At 42.5% G+C, this 20,467-nt stretch overlaps 1 protein-coding gene across 1 annotated transcript in view; it reads left to right on the top strand.

Annotated features, from left to right (window-relative positions):
* Positions 1 to 20,467, top strand: part of SYT16 (synaptotagmin 16) — a 99,115-nt gene that overhangs the window by 58,950 nt on the left and 19,698 nt on the right. Inside the window, exons 3-4 of the mRNA XM_072986799.2 lie at positions 16,180 to 16,392; positions 18,181 to 18,437. Coding sequence (XP_072842900.2) covers positions 16,180 to 16,392; positions 18,181 to 18,437 — 470 coding nt within the window. The remainder of the gene's footprint in view (positions 1 to 16,179; positions 16,393 to 18,180; positions 18,438 to 20,467) is intronic.

The following is a 20,467-nucleotide window of genomic DNA, read 5'->3' as shown; positions in this document are numbered from 1 at the left end:
AGCTTTGTTCCTGCTCCTCTGAGTGCATCTGTTTGCACCAATATATTTGGTACAAGAGGAATGCATTTCACATTATGAATACCAAGAAAAACAGTTGATCCAGAAAACTGGGTATAGGGGAGTGGAGAATCACCCTATATTAAGATACACAGTCTGTTCCCATGCTCGCACAAATAGATCTCTGTGCACCTTATTTGGATGAGCTAAAGTTAAAGGTCTCTCAAAGTAGAATATTTTTAAAGAGAGATTGCATGAGCCAGTTGAAGCAGACCTTTGTGACTTGCAACAATATTTTCCTACACATCTCTCCTCTAGCGTGGGTAGATGATCTCTTGGCGGTTGGAATGTGTGTCACCAGTTTCCAGGTGGGCTCTTGTGTATTCAGTTTTAAGCAACAGACATAAAAATGGCACTAGCTATCTGACTTTGTCCTCAGACCCCATTACATGCCCTGGTTCTGAGGACTGCTACCAGAGATTTGAACAAACGCTTAGAGGCTTGTCTTGTGTTACACTGGAAACAATCTGCTATGTATAAAGGGAGTCCATTCCATCTCAGATCACTTTTCTGAGCCAAGCTTACGTCTTGTAAAAATCAGGATTTTCAACGCCTTAATTTCCCCATGTTAAACATAATACAGTGAGGTCTCTACTTAAGAACTTAATCCGTATTGGAAGGTGGTTCTCAAGTTGAAAAGTTCTTATGTTGAAACTGCATTTCCCATAGGAATGCATTGAAAACCATTTAATCCGTATCTGCTCTTTTCCGTCCATAGAAACTACAGTGGAACCTCTACTTAAGAACCTAATATGTTTTGGAATGGTGTTCTTAAGTTGAAACGTTCTTAAGTTGAAGCAAAATTTCCCAGAGGAATGGACTGAAAACCAATTAATCCGTTCTGGCTGTTTTTTTTGTTATGTAGAGGTGCGTTCGTACATTGAAGCATTAATTGCCATAGGAACTAATGCAAAGCTGGTTAATACGTACTCTACCACTAGGGGGAGATTTTTTTTAACCTAAGATGACCTAAGGTCAAAAAAAAGAGCAGGAAAGTTTTTTTTTTCCTGTTCTTATCTTGGATTTCTGTTCTCAAGTAGAAGCAAAATTTAGCAAATGGAGCTGTTCTTAAGTTGGATTGTTCTTATGTAGGGACGTTCTTAATTAGAGACCCCACTGTACAGGGTTCTTAATCTGCTACTTTGGACATGGGAACTTGGAAAATTCTCCTGCTGCAGAAATTAAACATCCCCTGTCGTTCTTTGTGACACTTTTAAGATTTCTGCACTGCATTTCATAGGGGAACCTGGCAGTTCTTTCCCCTTACAGTGGTGCCTCGCTAGACGATGATAATCCGTTCCACTGAAATCGCTGTTTAGCGAAATCATTGTCTAGCAAAAAGCATTTCCCCATTGGAATGCATTGAAACCTGTTTAATGCATTCCAATGGGGAAGAATCGTCGTTGTCTAGTGAAGATCGGCCATAGGAAAGCCGCTTTGCGAACTGCTGATCAGCTGTTTAAATTGCTGGCTTGCGAAGCTTAGGTCCCGAAAACACCTGTTTTGCGAACGTGGAGGGAGCTGTCAAAATCGTCATCTAGTGAAAATCGGTTTGCGAAGCAGGGACCAAACATTGTCCAGCGAAATTTCCCCATAGGAATCACTGTTTTGTGAATCACTATAGCGATTGCAAAAAGTCAATGTCTAGCGAAAAAACTGTCATGTGGGGTGACTGTCTAGCGAGGCACCACTGTATCTTGGTTTTGGGTTTGAGTTGAGGAGTTCTGAAATACTTTCGCCCCTTTTTTGATGGGCTTTACAAACCCCCACTGCCCCCCCCGAGTTTTTCTTTAGAGAATTTTGCCAATACCTCTAATTGTCACTGTTTTTGTGGAGAGACTATCCACCTTGCATAAGCTGCTTGGCGCACACTGTCCTGGAATGTTGAGTGCTTTTATAAGGGACATATTTCATGATGTGTTTAATCTCTTAGACTCAGTGGCTGAAATCCAGCAGTATGTCACATCAAGAGTAGGTCCTTTGAATTGAATTTCTGTTTGTTCAATGGGACTACTCTAAATGCAACTTGCCTCTAGGTTTCAGCCAGTGACCCATTTTTTGATGCCACAGACTTAAATGTACAGTATATTACATGTAAGCATTTTACCTGTCATGGAAGTACCGTAGGGTTCCAAGTACTGAAATGTGGGTATCAAATTTCGATACTGTTGTGAATGAACTGTCATTTCCTTGAGCTTTCAACTGAGGAAGCATCTTCTGGTCTTCTGCTGCTGTTCCATGCCTGCAAAATCAAAAAGGGGAAGCTTGTTTCATGGTATCAGGAATCTCAGAATGTTAAAGATACTGCACAACCACTTGCCTCTCCATGCGCCCGATGAGAAATGCACCCTGGTATTCCTGCCATTTCTCAACGTGGACTCGTTTTACAACAGAAGAATTGAAAAAAATATCTTCCGAATTGCAAGAAGAGATGCAAACGAGATGTGTCAGAGGTTTGTGCGGCGCAAAGTGAGACAGAGAACAAGACTGAATTTCATGGAACATTTCATTGGACATGTACGAGAAATTAACTTCTAGGATTCTGAGCTTAAATACAGGTTCTACTTAAGCAGTGCAAATATTTGTCATTTCGCATGGTTATTTACTTGAAAGTGCAATTAGCGAAGCTGGAAAAAAACCTCTCTGCGCTTAACTGGTCTTTTCAGAGCACATCCGGGTGTCCGAGGTCAACCTCCTTTTGTTCTTCTGTGCTGTTTTTTCTGCCTCTCCAACTTGCCCTCGTGCTGGTAGTGGCAGGACTGCCCACCTCTTCTGCCTTTTTTTTTTTTTTTAGCAAAGCCCCTCTCCCTTTATTCAAATCTATTATCAAGACTCTCCTTTTTTAAAAAAAAAACTTACTTGAGGCAATTGACCAGCCATTTCTCTTCCAGTCTGAATCAATGTTTAGACGCTTCTCTCTGTTTGTAAAGTACGATTACTTTAAAAAAAAAAGCTTTGAGGTACAACATGAAAGGCAGCAAATCTAAAATTGCACTTATTTTTGGTCATCCCAGTGTGTGTGTTTGTGTGTGTGTGTGTGTTTGAATAATAAAGAACATCAGTTACTTAATTTTATTTGTTATATGTATTTCCTACTTTTCCTTGATTAAGGTCAAGGGGATATATTTCCCTCTCTGCCTCCTCCTCTTTAAATCATTGCAATAACCCTAGACCATGTTTAGAGAGAATGCCTCGCCCAAGTTTACTGAATGCGTTTCTGTCACAGAGATAAATTGCGCCTGGTCCCAGAGGAGCACTTTTACCACAGTGTAACACTCATGAGATATTACTAATCGTAACTAAAGAGCAATGCTTTATCACTATTATTTTCAAAAAGCTATTGGCCTTGTTTATAGCTCGCTTTTCTTCCAAGGCGTTCAAAATTGTTTCATTCCTATAGCATACCTGTGAGATATCAAATAAATTTATTGTCATTGTAAGTATATACTGTACATAGTATACCCATACAACGAAATTCACACAAGACACCCAGAGGCCAGACCCACATGCACACACATAAAAAATCCCCAAACACTCCCCACCCACTAAAATCCCCCACTAAGAATAAGAATACAGGGGTAGAGGAAGATCTAACTACTGCAGTACACAGTCCCTTCTTCCTTTGCATGCCTGCATATAAATGCCTCACATGCAGATTCTAGTAAATAAGGAGAAAGGTGATGTGAAAACATTTGTAAGTAGATAGCTAGAGAGTGTATGTTTAGTTCCGCAAGAGTGAACGTTTGGATGAACCATTGCATTCATTCTCCACTTGTTGTGTTACACACTGGAGTGAACAGTACTACGTTCTTGGTTCTAATTTGGGTTTTGCTGGCAACCACCTCAGTCAAACAAAGATTAGTTAACATAATCAGCTCCTGTTCTGTCATCTTCAGCTTGCCCAAAGCTACATAGGCTGGCTGTCCAGGAGACACAGCGAAGAATCAAACTTCCAGCCTCTAGCTCAGTCCAGCCATCATTGCAGAACTATAGCTGACTATGTTAACTGGAAAGAGAGAAGTTGTGTTAAACCAGTTTATTCACAAGATCGCTATCCCATTAAAGCCAAATGGGATGAAAACTTGAAACATGTTTGATTTTTTTTTTAAAGCAGTATCTAGGTTGGAGGAGAATAAAAATAATGGGCAAAGTACATGCATGCGTGCAGTGAGACTTAAACATTTTATTCACAGTTTTGTAGCTGTGCTGAAGATCTTCCCACAAGATGCTGTTTTCCTTAGGCGTGAGTGTGGATGAAATTTTTGTGCTGTTGTGGTTCCCCCCCCCCAATACGAACTTTCCAAGATTTTAAAATTTCTTTATAACTTTGATGAAAAGAGATTTAAACAACAGCAGCAGCAGCAACAACAACAAAACTGAGTGTGAGAGAAAGGGAAATGGACATATTTCTTCTCGTTGTTTTGACTCTCTGGGTGGTTTCCAACACAGTTAATCAAGGAACACTTTCTGCCCCAGTGAGTTGGGAACTCATTTTGCAGACTCATTTTTGTAGGATGGAAGGTTGAGTCAACCTTGAGCCAGCTACTTGAGTCCGCCAGGATCAAACTCAGATCTCTGCCTGGGTAAATACAGCCCTTGGTGGGTCCTGAAATTAGAAAAACAAAATTGCATAATGAATACATAACTGCATTGCTTTCTGCCCCTTGTATGCAGGGGTTTTACTCTCAGAACTGTTAGGTTTTGCTTGCATCACATGCTGATGCCTCCTTGCTCTCGCCTCTCTTCTGATCCTCTCCCTGACAGAAAACATATGAAGAGCTCAGGAGAACATGGCTTGGTGAGCCTTGGCAATTAATATCGGAGTGAAAATGATTGTGGTGGGGGGGGCGGTAAGGAGAATGCGTTATCTTCTTGTTGTTAGGTTTGAAAGAAAGCCAAGTGAACAGATGGGCGTGCTGAGTGACATTCTTGCGAAGGGTGGCGGGAGATGTAATAAGGAATAAATGTGGTTTTCCTCCTCGAAATTAGAAACAATTGTCCCATTGCCTTTTTGGCTTTAGTAAAGCACCGTGCCCTCTTTTTATTTTGTTTCTTCTTCTTTCCGAACGCGGCTTTCTTGACTGTATTTATTCTTAATGCACTGTCTCCCACCCTTCTCCCCAATATATAATAGGAGCTTTTAACGATAAATTGGCACGAAACAAGAACAGCACTTGAATGCTTTTTGTTGCTATAGAAGCACTTCTGTCAGATCACAGAAGAGCCCTTTTGCTAATAGTAAAGTACCGGAAGAAAATAGATCCTCCGTCTCGTAATTGCTGATGATTTAGAAGCAAAGAACCCTTATTTTCTTATTCCAGCATAGACTAGACTTGTGTGCACATGTGTTTCCTTTTTGGCATGGTGGGGAGGGAGGAAAGGGAGGGAGAGAAGCAACAGGAAAACCAGTGTTTGATGATGAAGGTTCTCAGGAAGAGAGATCTTTTAGTGGCTTCTGGAAAGGAGGCATGGAAATGCGGAGTGAAAGCAAGTGCAACGTTTGTAGAGAAGTGGGATCGTTTGGGAGCACCTTGACCTTGCTCAGTCTAACTTTATCTTTTCCTCTACCAGGCCAAGCTCTTAAAAAAGCAGGTTCTGCAGCCTTTCAGAATGTTTCTGTTTCAATGGAGAGCCTCCCCCTCCCCGCCTCCAGATGTCTAAAACACTTCTTCAACTGCTTTTAAAAAAATCTATATTCTCAAACGTGACTTGCCACTGATAGCTGGTCAGTGGAAAGTAGACACAAAGCACAGTGACTTCATGTCACGCATGGTCAAGAGCTGGTCTAGGGACTCAAACCATTCATCCATGGTTCTGTGCGCATCTGTCCTCTATCTAGAGCTGGCTGGATAGCTCAGTGGTTTGGACTGCAGGGCCCGAGGTTGGGAATTCAGTTCCCCCCTGCGCCTCCTGGGAGAAGAGCCACCCTGGGTGGCCTTGGGCAAGCTGCACAGTCCCAGAGCAGCCCTAGAAGAAGGGAATGGTAAACCACTTCCAAGGACTCTCTACCTAGAAAATTCTGAAAAGGGTCGCCATAAGTCAAAATTGACTTAATGGTTTATGATTATTCAAAAATAACATATACAAGTTTCAAAGAAAAATATAAGTACAGTGGTGCCCCACTGGATGAGGACCCTGCTTGACGACGAATCTGCTTAACATTGAAGTTTTTGCGATTGCTTTTGCGATTGCAAAACGATGTTTAGATGGGGGAATTTCGCTTAACCGTTGATCGGTTCCCTGCTTCGGGAACTGATTTTTCACTTTACGACGATCAGCAAACAGCTGATCGTTGGGTTTCAAAATGACCACCAGCTGTAGAAAATGGCTCCCCGCTGTTAGGGATGGATTCGCATTACAGGCGCCAGAAAATGGCCGCTGTATGGACGATCTTCGCTGGATGAGCAGGTATTTCGCCCATTGGAATGCATTGAACGGTTTTCAATGCGTTTCAATGGGCTTTCGCTCTACTGCGATTTCGCTGGAATGAATTAACGTTGTCAAGCGAGGCACCACTGTGTCTGTTAAATATTGATGTAATATATACACTGTTCCTGGTATTGCTGGTTTTTGTCGCTTTGCTGTTTTTGTTGTTTTTAGAGCTGTCCCAGGTGGCAAGCCAACAAAGCTACAGGTTGGATCTGCTCTGTTTGGCAGCCTTCCCCAAGCTGATGCCTTTCATGTGTCTCTGTCTACACAATAGCTGGGAAAGGCTACTCTAAATACAAATGAATGGCCAGGTACCGGAGTGATTTTGCCTTGCCTTTGACTCTCTGCCAGGAAAATGCTAACGAGATGTGTAGTTCAGGATGGGGACCGTGTCTGGACACCAAGAAGCCATCACTAGTATGATATCCATGTCTTCCTCACCCACTCTAGGAATCAAACAGGGCCTTGGGATTGGCAGGAGGGAGTTTGAAAGGAATGGAATGACTTCCCATACTTTCATCTCCGCAGCTGGAAAAGTTGTTAACTGATAAGCTCAGGTCTTACAAACAAACAATAAAGGCTTTCCTTTATTGAATCAATACAATAAAGGGGAGTGAATTTGAATTCTTTATATAGAATTTCTTTATGTAGAATCACCTTTTATAGAATTATTTTTCCAGTTTACCCTGGGATGTGATTGTTTGTGAAACTAATTCTACCTAAGTCCAAATATATTTTCCCAGTTTGAAGGGGAAAGTTTGAAGGGGAAAGTCCTTCACTCGTTAATAGTAGAGATATTCCTACATCATTTCCAGTTGCAATGATCTTACTTAACAGGGCAGAGGTACTGCAAACTTGAGAAACTCATACCAGGCAAAGCAGGCAGAACTGGAACAAATGGAGCATTAGCACAACTTTGTATGAGGCAGCTGCATAAGTCTATGCTTCAAGTTTTTGCTAGTTTGGGCATCCCATCTTTATGGGATAATAGAAGTGGATTAGGCTGAGGGGGTCAAATTTCACATGAAGGGAAGAGTGTACTTCCTGCTATATATTTTTCCCCAAGCACCTAATTCCTTCAGCGTGCCATGCTTGAGCAGTTAGACTTTAAATTAAGACGGTATTTATTTCCTGATAACCAACAAGAAAACAAATACAGTGGTGCCTCGCAAGACAAGCGCTTCGTTTAACGAAGAAATCGCATAACGAAGACATTTTTGCGATTGCAAAAGCGATTGCAAAACTATGTTTCCTATGGGATTTTTTCGCTTTGCGATGATCTGTTACCTGCTTCGCTAACCGATTATCGCAAAACAAAGATTTTCGCACAGCTGATTGGCAGTTTCGAAATGGCCGCCGGGTAAAAAAATGGCCGCCCGGTGTTTTTTATGGGACGGATTGCTTGCTGCACGGGCAGCAAAAATGGCCATGCTATGGAGGATCTTCGCTGGACATTGAGTTTCAAGGCCATAGGAATGCATTAATCGGGTTTTAATGCATTTCTATGGGCTTTTAAAAATCGTTTTACGGAACGAATTAACATCATAATGCGAGGCACCACTGTAGAAGTTAATCTGCAAAGTGCAGAGTGAGGCAAGCTTATGATACCATAATCAGATATTGTTTATCACTTCAGAAAGATATTTTCTGTTTCTTGTGACCTTAGTATTGTTTTGGCCTTAGGCAAATGTTTTACAAAATGTATTTGTAAATCGTATTCTTGAAGGCTTTCACAGCCAAGATCCGATGGTTGTAGTTTTTTTGGGCTGTTTGGCCATTTTCTGGAGGTTTCCACAGTTTCTTTGCTATTTGTAAATCGTTTCTTCTGGCTAGACCTTATTTGTGTATCCCTAGCTCTCTGTTTTGTAGCCAACATGTGTCATTAGTACATGTGTATCATACAGAAATGTGTGGTGTTAGTATTGTAAATGGCACGACATACACATACATATATATATAAATGGTGAGCCTTTTCTCTGCCTTGCTTCAGTAATTTGTGCAAAACAGAGCCAAACATTGGATGAACATTTTAGAGAGCGATGGGACTGATGCCAGATAGTTCAAAGATGCAGATGAAACAGAGGCTCTGCTCACGAAAAGCAACAGCTAGCTGCATGGCTGGAATTGCATGGCTTCACCAAATGGAACTAAAGAAAATCTGGATAGATATTCCCAAAGATCTAGTGGAGTTACCTAGATTTTTATTTTTCCTTCTTTGTACTAAACATAGAATGACCTTTGGGTACATTACGTGGTTAATGTATACACCAATCCTATAAGGTTGGTCACTATTGTTATAGTCACGACTTTTGGAAGATGGGGATTAAGACAACTGCCAACATGGTTGCTGTGGGTTTTTCGGGCTCTTTGGCCGTGTTCTGAAGGAACCCTTCAGAACATGGCCAAAGAGCCCCTAAAACCCACAACAACCATTAGATCCTGGCCGTGAAAGCCTCCGCGAATACATTCAACTGCCAACGGGTATGTTAGAAATCTGTATCAGTTCTGTTATGTACTGTTCTGAAGATTAACTGTGTAGATCAGTGGTTTAGGTTAGGGATGGGCACGAACCTCGATTCGGAGGTTCGTGCTGGTTGGTATGCATGGCACCACAGGTGCCACATGCTCCCTTTGCTCACCTCCCCGGCCCATGGCCCTCTCGTCAGTTGAAGCACGCTCTTCTCCACCTCTTCGGCTGTTTGACCAGTCCCCGTCTGGAGCATGGTTTTGCTCTCCTGCCTCCTTGTCTGAGTGGGTGATCGGCGAAGGAGGCAGGGCAGGGAAGCCTGTCCTGCTCCCGGAGACTGGTTGAATAGCTAAGGAGGAGGAGGAGGAAGAGGAGAGGAGCACATGACGGCTGGTGAGTGGGGGATCCAGACTTGGAAAGCAAGGAAATGGAACACACAGCACCTATAGTGCTGCATGTATGAACCAGCACAAACCTTCGAACCGAGGTTCGTGCCCATCTCTAGTTTAGATGCTTGGCTGTGGAGCCAGGGGTTGGGAGTTCGATTTCTCCGCGGTCCCTCCTGGGAGAAGAGCCAGCCTGGGTAGCCTTGGGCAAGCTGCACAGTCCAAGGCTCCCCCTAGAGGGAGGGAAGGGGAAACCACTTCTGAGTATTCTCTACCTGGAAAACCCTGGAAAGGGTCTCCATAAATCAGAATCTACCTGATAGCACATCATGATGATGACGATGACGATGACGATGACGATGACGATGATGATGATGATGATGATGATGATGATGATGATGATGATGATTTTGGTAATACTGTGCAGGTTATATATCAGAGATCCTTTGCCCTCAACTGTTTCTAGAACTACCTTTCCGTAGTATCTCAACATACATTGGGCATATGCAGAGTTCAAGTGGTCTGAAATAAATAAAATCCTTTCAAATAAAATCCTTTCAAATTTGGGCCTCTTTTGCAAACCACCCTTGTTATAAGCATGTGAGGAAAGCCCTGGTAGTTTAGCCAGCATAGCCAACAGTCAGGAATTCATGGGTGCAGAATGTCCGGGACTTGACAGGAAGCCAATCTGTTTCCGTATGAACAAGATCTGTGCTTCAGGGCACATATTTTATTCTCTGGGCCTATTATTTGACGGATCCGCAGCTATACTCTGGAGTTTTGTATATTCTGTTACACATTTTTTTTGTACTGTGCCAAGCTTGTGAAAAAATTAAAAAGCTGTCTTGGAACAAGGCACGCCCGGTGTTTCCTTCCTTGATCCGTACACCCATGTGAATGCTTTACATATCTTGACGCCTTGTTCTGTCACTTAGATGTCTTACGTGCTGATTTATACTCTAGGAATACAGCATGGCCCAAGCTGGAAAAGCTCTATCATTTTCCAGGGGACCGTATTAATAGCTGTTGTGTGGGAGTGTGAGAAAGAAGTTCAACACAAAGTATTTAATCTCCCTTTCATACTCATTTTTTTTCTTACCGTTTTTTTCTTCATTGTTCTAGAAATGTACATGAAGGAAGCCGCTTTGAAAAGCCAAATGTATAGTGTGTTGGATATTTGATGGTCCTTTACCTTAAACATAGTACCCAACACCCTTTCCTCGTGGCTCAGTGATTAAACTGCAGTACTGCAGTCAAGCCTCTGCTCATGACTGGAGTTTCTGTTCTGAGGGACTCAGGTAGCCGGTTCAAGGTTGACTCTGACATCCAGCCTTCTGGAGTGATAAATTGAGTGCTCAGATCACTGGGAGAGGTGAATATATAGCCAGTATAAATAAATTGTAAACCACCCAGAGAGTGTTTTAAGCGCTGTGGGGTGGTATATAAGCAGCACATTCTGGTTTTTTGTTTTTTTTTGCTTTTCTTCCCATAGTAATTCTAATTTTAAGTTTTGCATTCTGCAACAAAACCAAATCTAAGGAATGAAAGATGTGTTGGTTAGGAGAGAGTGTAATCCAGTGGATGACTTGTTGCATGGATTTAGGTGAGCTGCTTTACTTGAGACTTGGTTTTTCTCATCTGTAAAATGGGAGCCATCAGAGCTGATCTTGTGATCAACATTGTGATTTATGATTTAGCTCTGAGAGAGGGAGGGATGTAGCTAGGAGAATATTCGTTCAGGAAATGTTGCTGCCTGATCGTTATGGGAAATCTTTAAAATACTTGTTGCCAAATGCGGGGGAGGGTAATAGACCCCCCGGTGTGGTGAAAAAGTTGTAAGTGGGGTCATGAAACTATGCAGTGTTCATAACGAAACACATATTTTTATCGGATTGAAGCCATTTCTGTGATACATATCATTACTAGTATTCACAACTTCTCATTATGGATTGTGGTAAAGGAGAGACATGGGAGCATTATTTATTTATTATTATTTTGACTTCCATACCATCTCATCGGTGTGAACCCAAAAAACCCTACAACAACCATTAATTGATTTTAATTGCCCATTTAGGACCAAAGCACCTTTAAATACTTCATGCTGCAGCAGGGACAGTTTGCAACAATACAGTGGTGCCCCGCAAGATGATGTTAATTTGTTTTGCGAAAATCGCTGTTTTGCGAAAACATCGTCTTGCGAAATGCGGTTCCCCATTGGAATGCATTTAATGTGTTCCAATGGGGAAAAATCGTCGTTTTGCGAAAATCGACCATAGGAAAACCGTTTTGCAAAGCGCTATATCAATTGCAAAAACTTATTATCTAGCGAATAAACCGTTTTGCGAGGTAATCGTCTAGTGGGGCACCACTGTATACCGTTCCTTGGAAAATCATTTTCTCTCCCAGCTGTTGGGAGAGTTCCAATTGCCAGGCACAGAAGAAACAGGGAAGCCTGAGCGGAGTGTCAGGTGATATCATGGGCCCTGCTCTGGCCCCATCATCCCTGCTTTCGATGCACCACTGGCCTTTCAACTGTAGAACTTAGGCCAGTGCACTCCTAGCTGTGTAACATGGGCACGGCATCTCACCACATGGATGGTACCTCCTACTGGGTTTGGGACCTCTTGTGTGTAAATCTCAACCCATAGCTCTTACGTTAGGGGTGAGTCCTGGCCTTGAAACTTCTTCTGTTGACGAGTAAATCTAGACTCCCCCCCCCAAAAAAAACCCCCTGATGAATTGCAGGAAGGAACAGATGTTCTAATGCCATCCTTCCTGCTAATTGGTATAAAAAGAGAGCAGTGGCACATTTCCATTTTCCCGGCCATCTGTACCGAGGGAAACAGAACAGGAGGAAGCTTCCCTTTGGAGACTCATGGGAATGAGGTGAGGGAGTAGTGGGTGTGAAGGACAGTTGGTGTGTACGTGTGTGTTGTGCCCGTATGTGGGCGGGAGGGAGAAAGCATGTGAGCCTGGGAATGCATCAGCTGTCATGTGTGTTCCTGTTTTATACTGTTTACTGTTGAGGATGAAGACGGCAGTTCTGTGAGCAGATTTCCGTGGAGTCCAAAATACGTGCAAAGGGAAACGGGGCTCTGTCTCGTTTTGAGGGCTTGCTTTTTTCATGGGGAGGAATTTTTCTATTTATAAAAATCTTACGCTAAATGCTGAAATTCTTAAGGAGCTGTCCCCTTTCCAGTACTTATCTGGGTACCTACGTAAAACGAAGCTATTTTCTTAATCGAACCAGCTATAAAACTACTTTGTTCAGCAATGACATGAAGGCAGATTTCCCCCACAAACACACCTAGTCACAATTTGGGAAGCGTTACAACTCACACTTTAACAGGGTTGTCAAGTGGAGCGCAGCAGTATTGTCTAGGATGGGCAAAAGGTTAGGTTAGGAGCTGGAACTTGGAAAAGTTACTTTTAGACTTCTATAGGTCTCTGCTTGCAGAGCCAGAGTTTGGGGGTTCAGTTCCCCACCACGCAATCCAGAAAAGCCAGCCTGTGTGGCCTTGGGTGAGCTGCATAATCCCAGGGCATCCCTAGAAGAAGGGAAGGGTAAACGACTTCTGAGTATTCCCTACCTGGAAAACCCAGGAAAGGGTTGCCATAAGTCAGAAGTGACTTTTTAATAAAAAACTACAGTGGTGCCCCGCTAGACGATGATAATCCATTCCACTGAAATCGCTGTTTAGCTAAATCATTGTCTAGCGAAAAGCATTTCCCCACTGGAATGCATTGAAACCTGTTTAATGCGTTCCAATGGGGAAAAATCGTCGTTGTCTAGCGAAGATTGGCCATAGAAAGGCCGCTTTGCGAACTGCCGATCAGCTGTTTAAATTGCTGTCTTGTGAAGCTTAGGTCCCGAAAACACCTGTTTTGCGAGCGCGGAGGGAGCTGTCAAAATCGTCGTCTAGCGAAAATCGGTTTGCGAAGCAGGGACCAAAAATTGTCCAGCGAAATTCCCCCATAGGAATCACTGTTTTGCGAATCAGTATAGCGATTGCAAAAAGTCAATGTCTAGCGAAAAAACTGTCATGCAGGGTAACTGTCTAGCGAGGCACCACTGTATTGTCATTAAACCCAAACCCCAACGAGCATGGGTACTGATGAAATAAATACCTTACTCTTGTTTTTTTTTTAACATCAACTCAATCCTATTCCCATTGAAAAAGAATACAAATTATAAAAAACAACAAGGCCAGAGAGGAAATAAAAACCTCATTCAATTGGGAAATCACATTAACCAGAGGCTTCGGGGAAGCACAAGTTTCCTCTAAGAATTGGATTTTTGTTCCCCCCTCCCAGGTTCTGGCTTTTGTTATGCCAGTGAAAAAATTATAGTAAAAAAAATTATAAAACCCTTAAAGTACCCAGGGGCAGTGGCAAGAAAAGGAAAAAGAAGGGAAAAGAGCAGGTTCAACATGGCCAGGAAGGGGATGATGGCACAGGTGAGACGAGAAAATTTTCCCTAGGCCATTTGGGTGAAGGACACTTTTGATTAAAGAGAGTGGAAAAGTAAGAGCCTCTTTTTCCGTGTTCTTTCCTTTGTTTTTTTAAAGGAAAAATGTGTCCCTGGTGCTCAGTAGGATGGTGACACTTCAAATATTCATTCATTCATTCATTCATTCATTTTATTTTTATTCCACTTTTGTCCCAATAAATGGACTCAAAGCAGCTTATAAAATATTTAAAAGAGAAACACAATTAGAATACTATAAACCATAATATTAAACAGAATCATATTTGTAAAATTTTAAATAATGAACTATTTAAACCATTTAAAAGTACAGTACTTTAAAAAAAAGGTAAAACCTTGCCTATGAAAACCACTTTATTGGGTTAACATTTACCTGATCTTTAGGTGAGTTTTCTGAGTGGCGCTGTTTGCTTTGCATTTCCATCAGCTAATCATGCTGTCTTGGTGGCAGATGGAGGTAAGGAGTCAGATTCTAGCAACAAGAGAGCCCAGCCAGGTCATTTACTTACACCACCTTCTCTCAAGCATCTTGGACAACAATCCTTCGCATCCAAGTTGGTGGCGGTGATGGGATGGTCAAGATGCGGAATGGCTGCAGAGTCAGAGAAGACTGCCTTACAGATCCTGTTCTGTGCTTTCCTTCCATTGCCAGCAAAGCTAGAATGAGCTCTTTTATGAAACATTAGACCTGCTCAATATGAGACTATTGTTGATATGTTTGAAAGTTACAACTGGTGCAGAATGTGGCAGCTAGTCTGGTGTACACTTTAGATATCCTATCTCTTGAACCAATTGCGCTGTTTTCCAGTCTGCTTCCACACTCAATTCAATATACAACAAACCCCTTGGGCGCAGAATATATGAAAGACTGCCCGGACAACCTGTTGGTATCTCAAGTGCAGGTTGGGCAAGCGGTTGGGCTTTCTCTGTAGCATCAGCTCAACTATGGAACTCAATCCCATTGGAAGTCAGGTTAGCTCCATTGCTCTTGCATGTTTCTTGGGCAGCTGAGCCTGTATTATTCTTGTGAGCTTTTTTTGGGGGGGGGAATCTATAAACCTGATTTTTAGAGTGTTCTTCAAGAATGGTGTCTTTACAAATTGGTTTCAAAGAACTGTCTTTTGTCTGTTTTTCGAGAACACGTTTCTCTTTCTGTTGTTGGTCTTTGGTGCCCTAATGGGTTGAGAAGTGATGGGTGAATGTTTTTAATGAATAAATAAATCCAACCATATGGCGGCCAGTCTCTCCTGCCTCTGCCTCTAGAGATGTGGAGCTAATACTCCTTCAGTGATGATTTTTCAAGAGCACTTGTACCTTTGGCCTGTTAGCTAGATTGCTACACTCAGGGAGTATTGTTGTGAACAGTCAGATGGCTTTTTGTGTGTGTTAACAATGCGGGTCAAAGGCACAAGCCCTTTTCAAAGTCGATTGGAGTGGACTGATTACATGGCTCTGTTTACTGGAAGATATAAAAACAAAAATAACTACATCGCTGTTTTAACCATGTCATTGTTAATAAACTCAAGAATAGCGTTCAAGCATATTTATTTCTTACCAGGGCAGAGGATGGAAACACAACTTTGCTTATTTGTAATTATCACCAGATATAACATAGATTATAGATTAGTTGACATTTCGTGACATTATTAAGAAGCCGTCATTCGCCACTATTCCTCCAGAAGCTTATTGCATCCTTAAAAAACTTATTGCACTTTTAAAAACTTATTTGAAAACTTCAATATTTATATGGCCGTGACAAATGCCAGACTTAATAGCCTGCATGTCTGTCTCGCCTGCTGGCCTGTCTGTCTGTCATGACTGGCTTGCAAGAAGCAAGAAACAAGCCTGAGTTTGTGTTCAATTTACTGTTAACTATTTATTTCTCATTTCGGCTGAAAACTAGGCTCCCGACTCAGACACTAAACATTCTCTGCTACTTCCTCTTTCTTTCCCTTCAGGATCAGGGCCGCGTGGGCAGAAAGGTGTCAACTGTTTTAATGCCTAAGATTTTCGAAGGCCACTTCCGCAATAGCTTAAAATAAAGCAAGTGAATCGCAAGAAGTACAACGTTTGACCACAAAAATGTGTACATGGATGGAAATGGCGGGTGGGGGTTGATGGATTTGAGATAACAAATTAGGAGAAAAAGAGAGGAAGAAAGGAATTGTTTCTGTTGATTTCCATGAAGAGACCACCAAGAAGAAGACAGAACGTCAGGAGAGATGGAAAGGGAAAGACCCAGTTTGTGCCGGGCTCGCTGTTTTTCCTTCCGAAAACCATTCCTTGACTTTCTTGAGACATGGTTTATCCTCCATGAGAGGTCAAACACTCCTTTTGTGTATCTTTTCCCCCAGTGAACAGCTACGGGGAGGACGAAGAACTTACAACATCCTCTGACAGTGACGATGAGGTGATCAAGCAGTTTGAGATCTCCGTCTCACGTTCACAGAGTTTTCGTTCCGGAGTTTCCGAAAAAGGAACCCAAGCAGGTTTGGAACGCAGACCGAAATTCAACCGCTTGCTGTCGAATCATGAAGAGTTCAGTTCGGAGGCTTCTGAATGCGAAGGTACAATTCAGCGTGGAACAGAAAAGGAGAGGTGGTTTGTTATGAGAGTTTCATACAGCCTGGGAAAGGGAGATACCTGTCTCTTTTACTTTGGAAGAAATGGCAGAATTAGTGAAAAATGCACCAGCTCTACCGCAAACGAGGAATGCATGACGCTGTGAGAGGTATAACTAGGACTGGAGCCAGGATTCCCATGGGCGCATACATTTTCTCGTGGGTTGCACAGGTTCCGCCTGGGTGGTCTCAAGAAACCCTTAAGTATCTCTGTATTTAAGGCGTTTAGCTGCAGTAGTTCCTCTCTCTGTCAAAACACTATTGATAAACAGCTAATAGCAAGAAGAGGAAAAAAACCCCTGCTATGACAGTTCAATAGGGTCCACCCCATACAATCCTGTGCATGGCAGAAGGATGCTCAGAATTGTTCTACAGGATTCACAGTAATTTTAGGTAGGGCAATGTCCTTCACAGTTTGCATCACGTTACCTGTCGGAATGTCTTTCCCCAAGGTCATCTGCCCACTCCACGAGATCCACTCAGGCAATGCTCCTCCAAGTAGCCACTCCAAAAGAGGTCAGGAGATCGTCCACCAGAAACAGGGCCTTCTTTGCTGTGGTGCCAGTAGTCTGGAACCAACTTCTGGCCGAGCTACACCGAGCTACACCTCCCTCTCCGCATTTTAAAGGCACTTAAAAACCCTGCTACATAGAAAGCCCTTTCTTGGCATCCCTCGTTTTTTCCCCTTCTAGTTTCGTGTTTCTAATATGTCTTGTTTTCTTTTATGCATATCATTCCGTGTTTTATTTTTTTTACAGTACGCATCACTTGAAGGTTTTCTGGCGTGTTTAACTATTTAAGCAAATCTACTATTTTATTCAGAATTTGCATTGCCTTCACAGAGACTTGTCGCTTGTAAAACTGAGTGCTCTAGAAAAACCTTACAAAAGTTCATAAGTGTCTCAACATCACTTCATAGTTTTGTACAGAGAACTCTTTCAATAGTTTCTTTGTGTTCTGTTTTTTGTTCTTTTGTTTTTTGCTGTCTTCATGCTTTTCTTTCATGTCTTTATTTTTACTACATTTTATCTAGTAGAGGGATGTTGTTTCATGATGCAATAGTTATTTATAGCAGCTTTCTTCAGGTTGGTACCCTCCCATAGGCCATGGTGGAAGATTTGATGGGACCTGTAGTCTAGACACATAGAGGGCACCAAGCTGGCAACAGACTAGCTTTGAGAAATAGGATTTTATATTGGCAGAGTGTGTAAATTGTTGGCTTAAAACCTCCAGCTATATAGTGGAGAGAAAAAAATCCAGATAGGGGCCTACAGAGTGGATTATTAAATAGTTACAGGTCTCCCTCAGATATACCACACCTTACCCTTGTTAGTTTTACCTCAATGAGCAATAGTGTCAGTAGATTCAGACAGAGGCTCTGGTATTGAGAAAGAATAAAAATGTTTCTCTTTTACTCACAAATTTTCATATATGTCACAATAACAATATTAGGTTTATGGTGAAAATAATAAATGAGTGAAGAGGTCCTCCAGATTCTGGCAAAAGGAGTAGTTTGGGCTATTCCTCTCAGTGCAGGTAGAATGGGATGTTTCTGTTTAGTACATTTTTATTTCATGCTTAATGCTTCAGATGTCTCTTATGTGTGGTTATCCTTTCCAGAACTTGAACTGCAGTGGATTAAAGTGTATGTGCAAAAACATGCATATTCAGGAAGAAGGAATAGCTGGAATTAATCCTTCCCCGAAATGTTTTCTCTCTCTTCAAACGTGCTAGATTTGGATGGATTCAGCCAACTGAGTTACCAAGATAACCTCTCTTTTCATGAAGATGACCATCTATCCCTCGACTCAAGGACTGCGTCAGAGAGCAGGGAGTCTGGGCAACCCAGAGACCCGGGAATGGAGGTCAGTGCAACGCCAAGCCTCAGCCGGCAAGAAACAGAAGGGAGTTTAGAAATGGAGACGGCCTTTAGCAATCAAGGGTTTGAAGGGATTGACGTCACTGACAGCTCGTCAGCCTGGAGTCCAGAGGTAAGGTGAAACGGTTGTCCTTAAATAACAGTATGTTTTGATTCTCTGGGGGTTCTAATTGGAGATGATTGCCTTTGGTTTTAATGCAAAAGCATCACAGCACTTGATGTTGGTGCTTTTTTTTCCCATAGCCTTTAAGCTATGGGAGTTGTGTCCTAGACCATTTCAGGTGACCACTCAGAAGTGGTCTCGTCCAAGGTATTTTGCAATGATAGTTCATGTTTGAATGCTTTTAAATTTGTTATTATTAATGTAGTGCCCTCAGCTGTCTAGGGTTTTATGGGGTTAAAGCCATAAACCTCTTTTTTCCCTTTGGATTCTTCACATTTCCCCAATTCTGCTTCGACCTCCAGCTTCTATGCAGACTTTTCACAGTGCAGTTGGTGGTCCTTGATTTCTCTGGTTTCCATTGGCTTAGCTTTTCTGATGTCACAGAGCGGGATTGGTCATCCACAGGTGTCCTGAAGAGCATTTGATGGTTAAGGAATAACTGGATGATGCAGACTAGCTAAAGGGTTTTGAAGCCTTTTCTTGAACTCAGGTGGGTCAGATGTGTCGCTTGAGCTGGTGAATACTAGCCCTACGTTGGCATGCTTGCTTTATAGACAGCAAATAGTTTAATGGTCATATTCTGCTTCTTAATGAAGATTGGGTACTGTGGCTATTACACAGAGTGATTAAATAATAGCATTGCCACAAACTGCAATCTCTTGAACAATTGGGGTGGGGGAGTGGGGTTGAAACATTCAAAGATCCAAAGTCTTCCTTGCCCCCACCTCAGACCCTGCAGGGTGGACCCTGCTCCCCAAACATTTCTGAGCCCTCTGCAGCCATTAACCTCACATATATATCTATTTTTTGAAAATTGATTTAAACTGTTCCTTCTGCCCCCGGGGGTGGGGGGGAAGGGGAAATTGATCTCACCATGTCCTGGGATTTCTTGGGGTGTTTGTGCTTCAGAAAGGCAGTGTGATCAAAAGTCACTTCCAATTTGGGGGAAAAAAACTCACCTTGGGTCTAAAACAGGCTTTGGGGGAGGATGGAGGGGGATGAAAATATGGCCAAATTACTCTAGAGGACATGTAGGCCTCCCCTCCCCCCAAAAAAACCCTAATTTTCATTCAGGAGCTATCAGGATGGTTGTTTTCAGGGCTCCCATGAGTGACAATCCCTTCACGGCTTGCAAGCTGCATCCCAGATTTAGTGGTGATGGAAAATCATATCATTAAACTAGTCTAAATGTGTGTGGTCCTAGACAGTGCAAGCATGCCTTTTAAAGCACATTAGAGGCTTTTACTGCCCGGTAGAAGGTGGCTTCTGTCAATCCAGTTCAGGCCGTAATCCTAGCAGAACAGTTTTGCCTGTCAGAATTGAGAGGTGGGGGGTTCTGGGGTGATGGCTGTGAAGAAGATGGGGAAGTGATTCTTTTTCTAAAAGGCTCTGAAGCTGCAAACACTTCTCCTCCCCCATCCCTTTGATTGTCAGTGACTGTGAAATGTGCTAGCTTGCAAAAGTAAAAAAAAATCTGAAAATCTAGCCTATACGGTGAGAATTAACTAGCAAAAGGGTGTTACTTATTGTGGCAGGGATCCGCCTTCTGCCTCTTTGCAGCCTGACCTCTTTGCTGTATTATCCTGTTCCAAACACTATCCTCTCATTGCTTCTCTACATCAGGGCATCCATAATGCAGTAGCCGAGGGCGAACTCTGCATTCAGAAAGCTCCCCAGGTTCGCTTCCTGACATTTCCAGTTAAATCAAGGTCAGGTCCACTGTGGCCTTCCAGAGGCTGATGAACTGCTGCACCAGTTATCCTTCACCATTGACTAGGCTAGTAGGGGCTTAGGAGAGCTGCAGTCCCAGTAACATCTGAGGCTGGCACATTCTCCAGCCCTGAGTTGGATGGATTTTAATCAGCAGAGCTGGGAAGGACATCTGAGCAAGATCTTTCTGAGAGTAGCTGTCAGCCAGAGGAGGCAGGCATTAGGGCTCAATGAAGTGGAGACTGGATCCATGCTGCTTTGTTGAAATA

This window comes from Pogona vitticeps, chromosome 1, assembly GCF_051106095.1.
Source record: "Pogona vitticeps strain Pit_001003342236 chromosome 1, PviZW2.1, whole genome shotgun sequence".
Taxonomy (NCBI): domain Eukaryota; kingdom Metazoa; phylum Chordata; class Lepidosauria; order Squamata; family Agamidae; genus Pogona; species Pogona vitticeps.
This window is presented reverse-complemented; position numbering and strand designations above follow the sequence as displayed.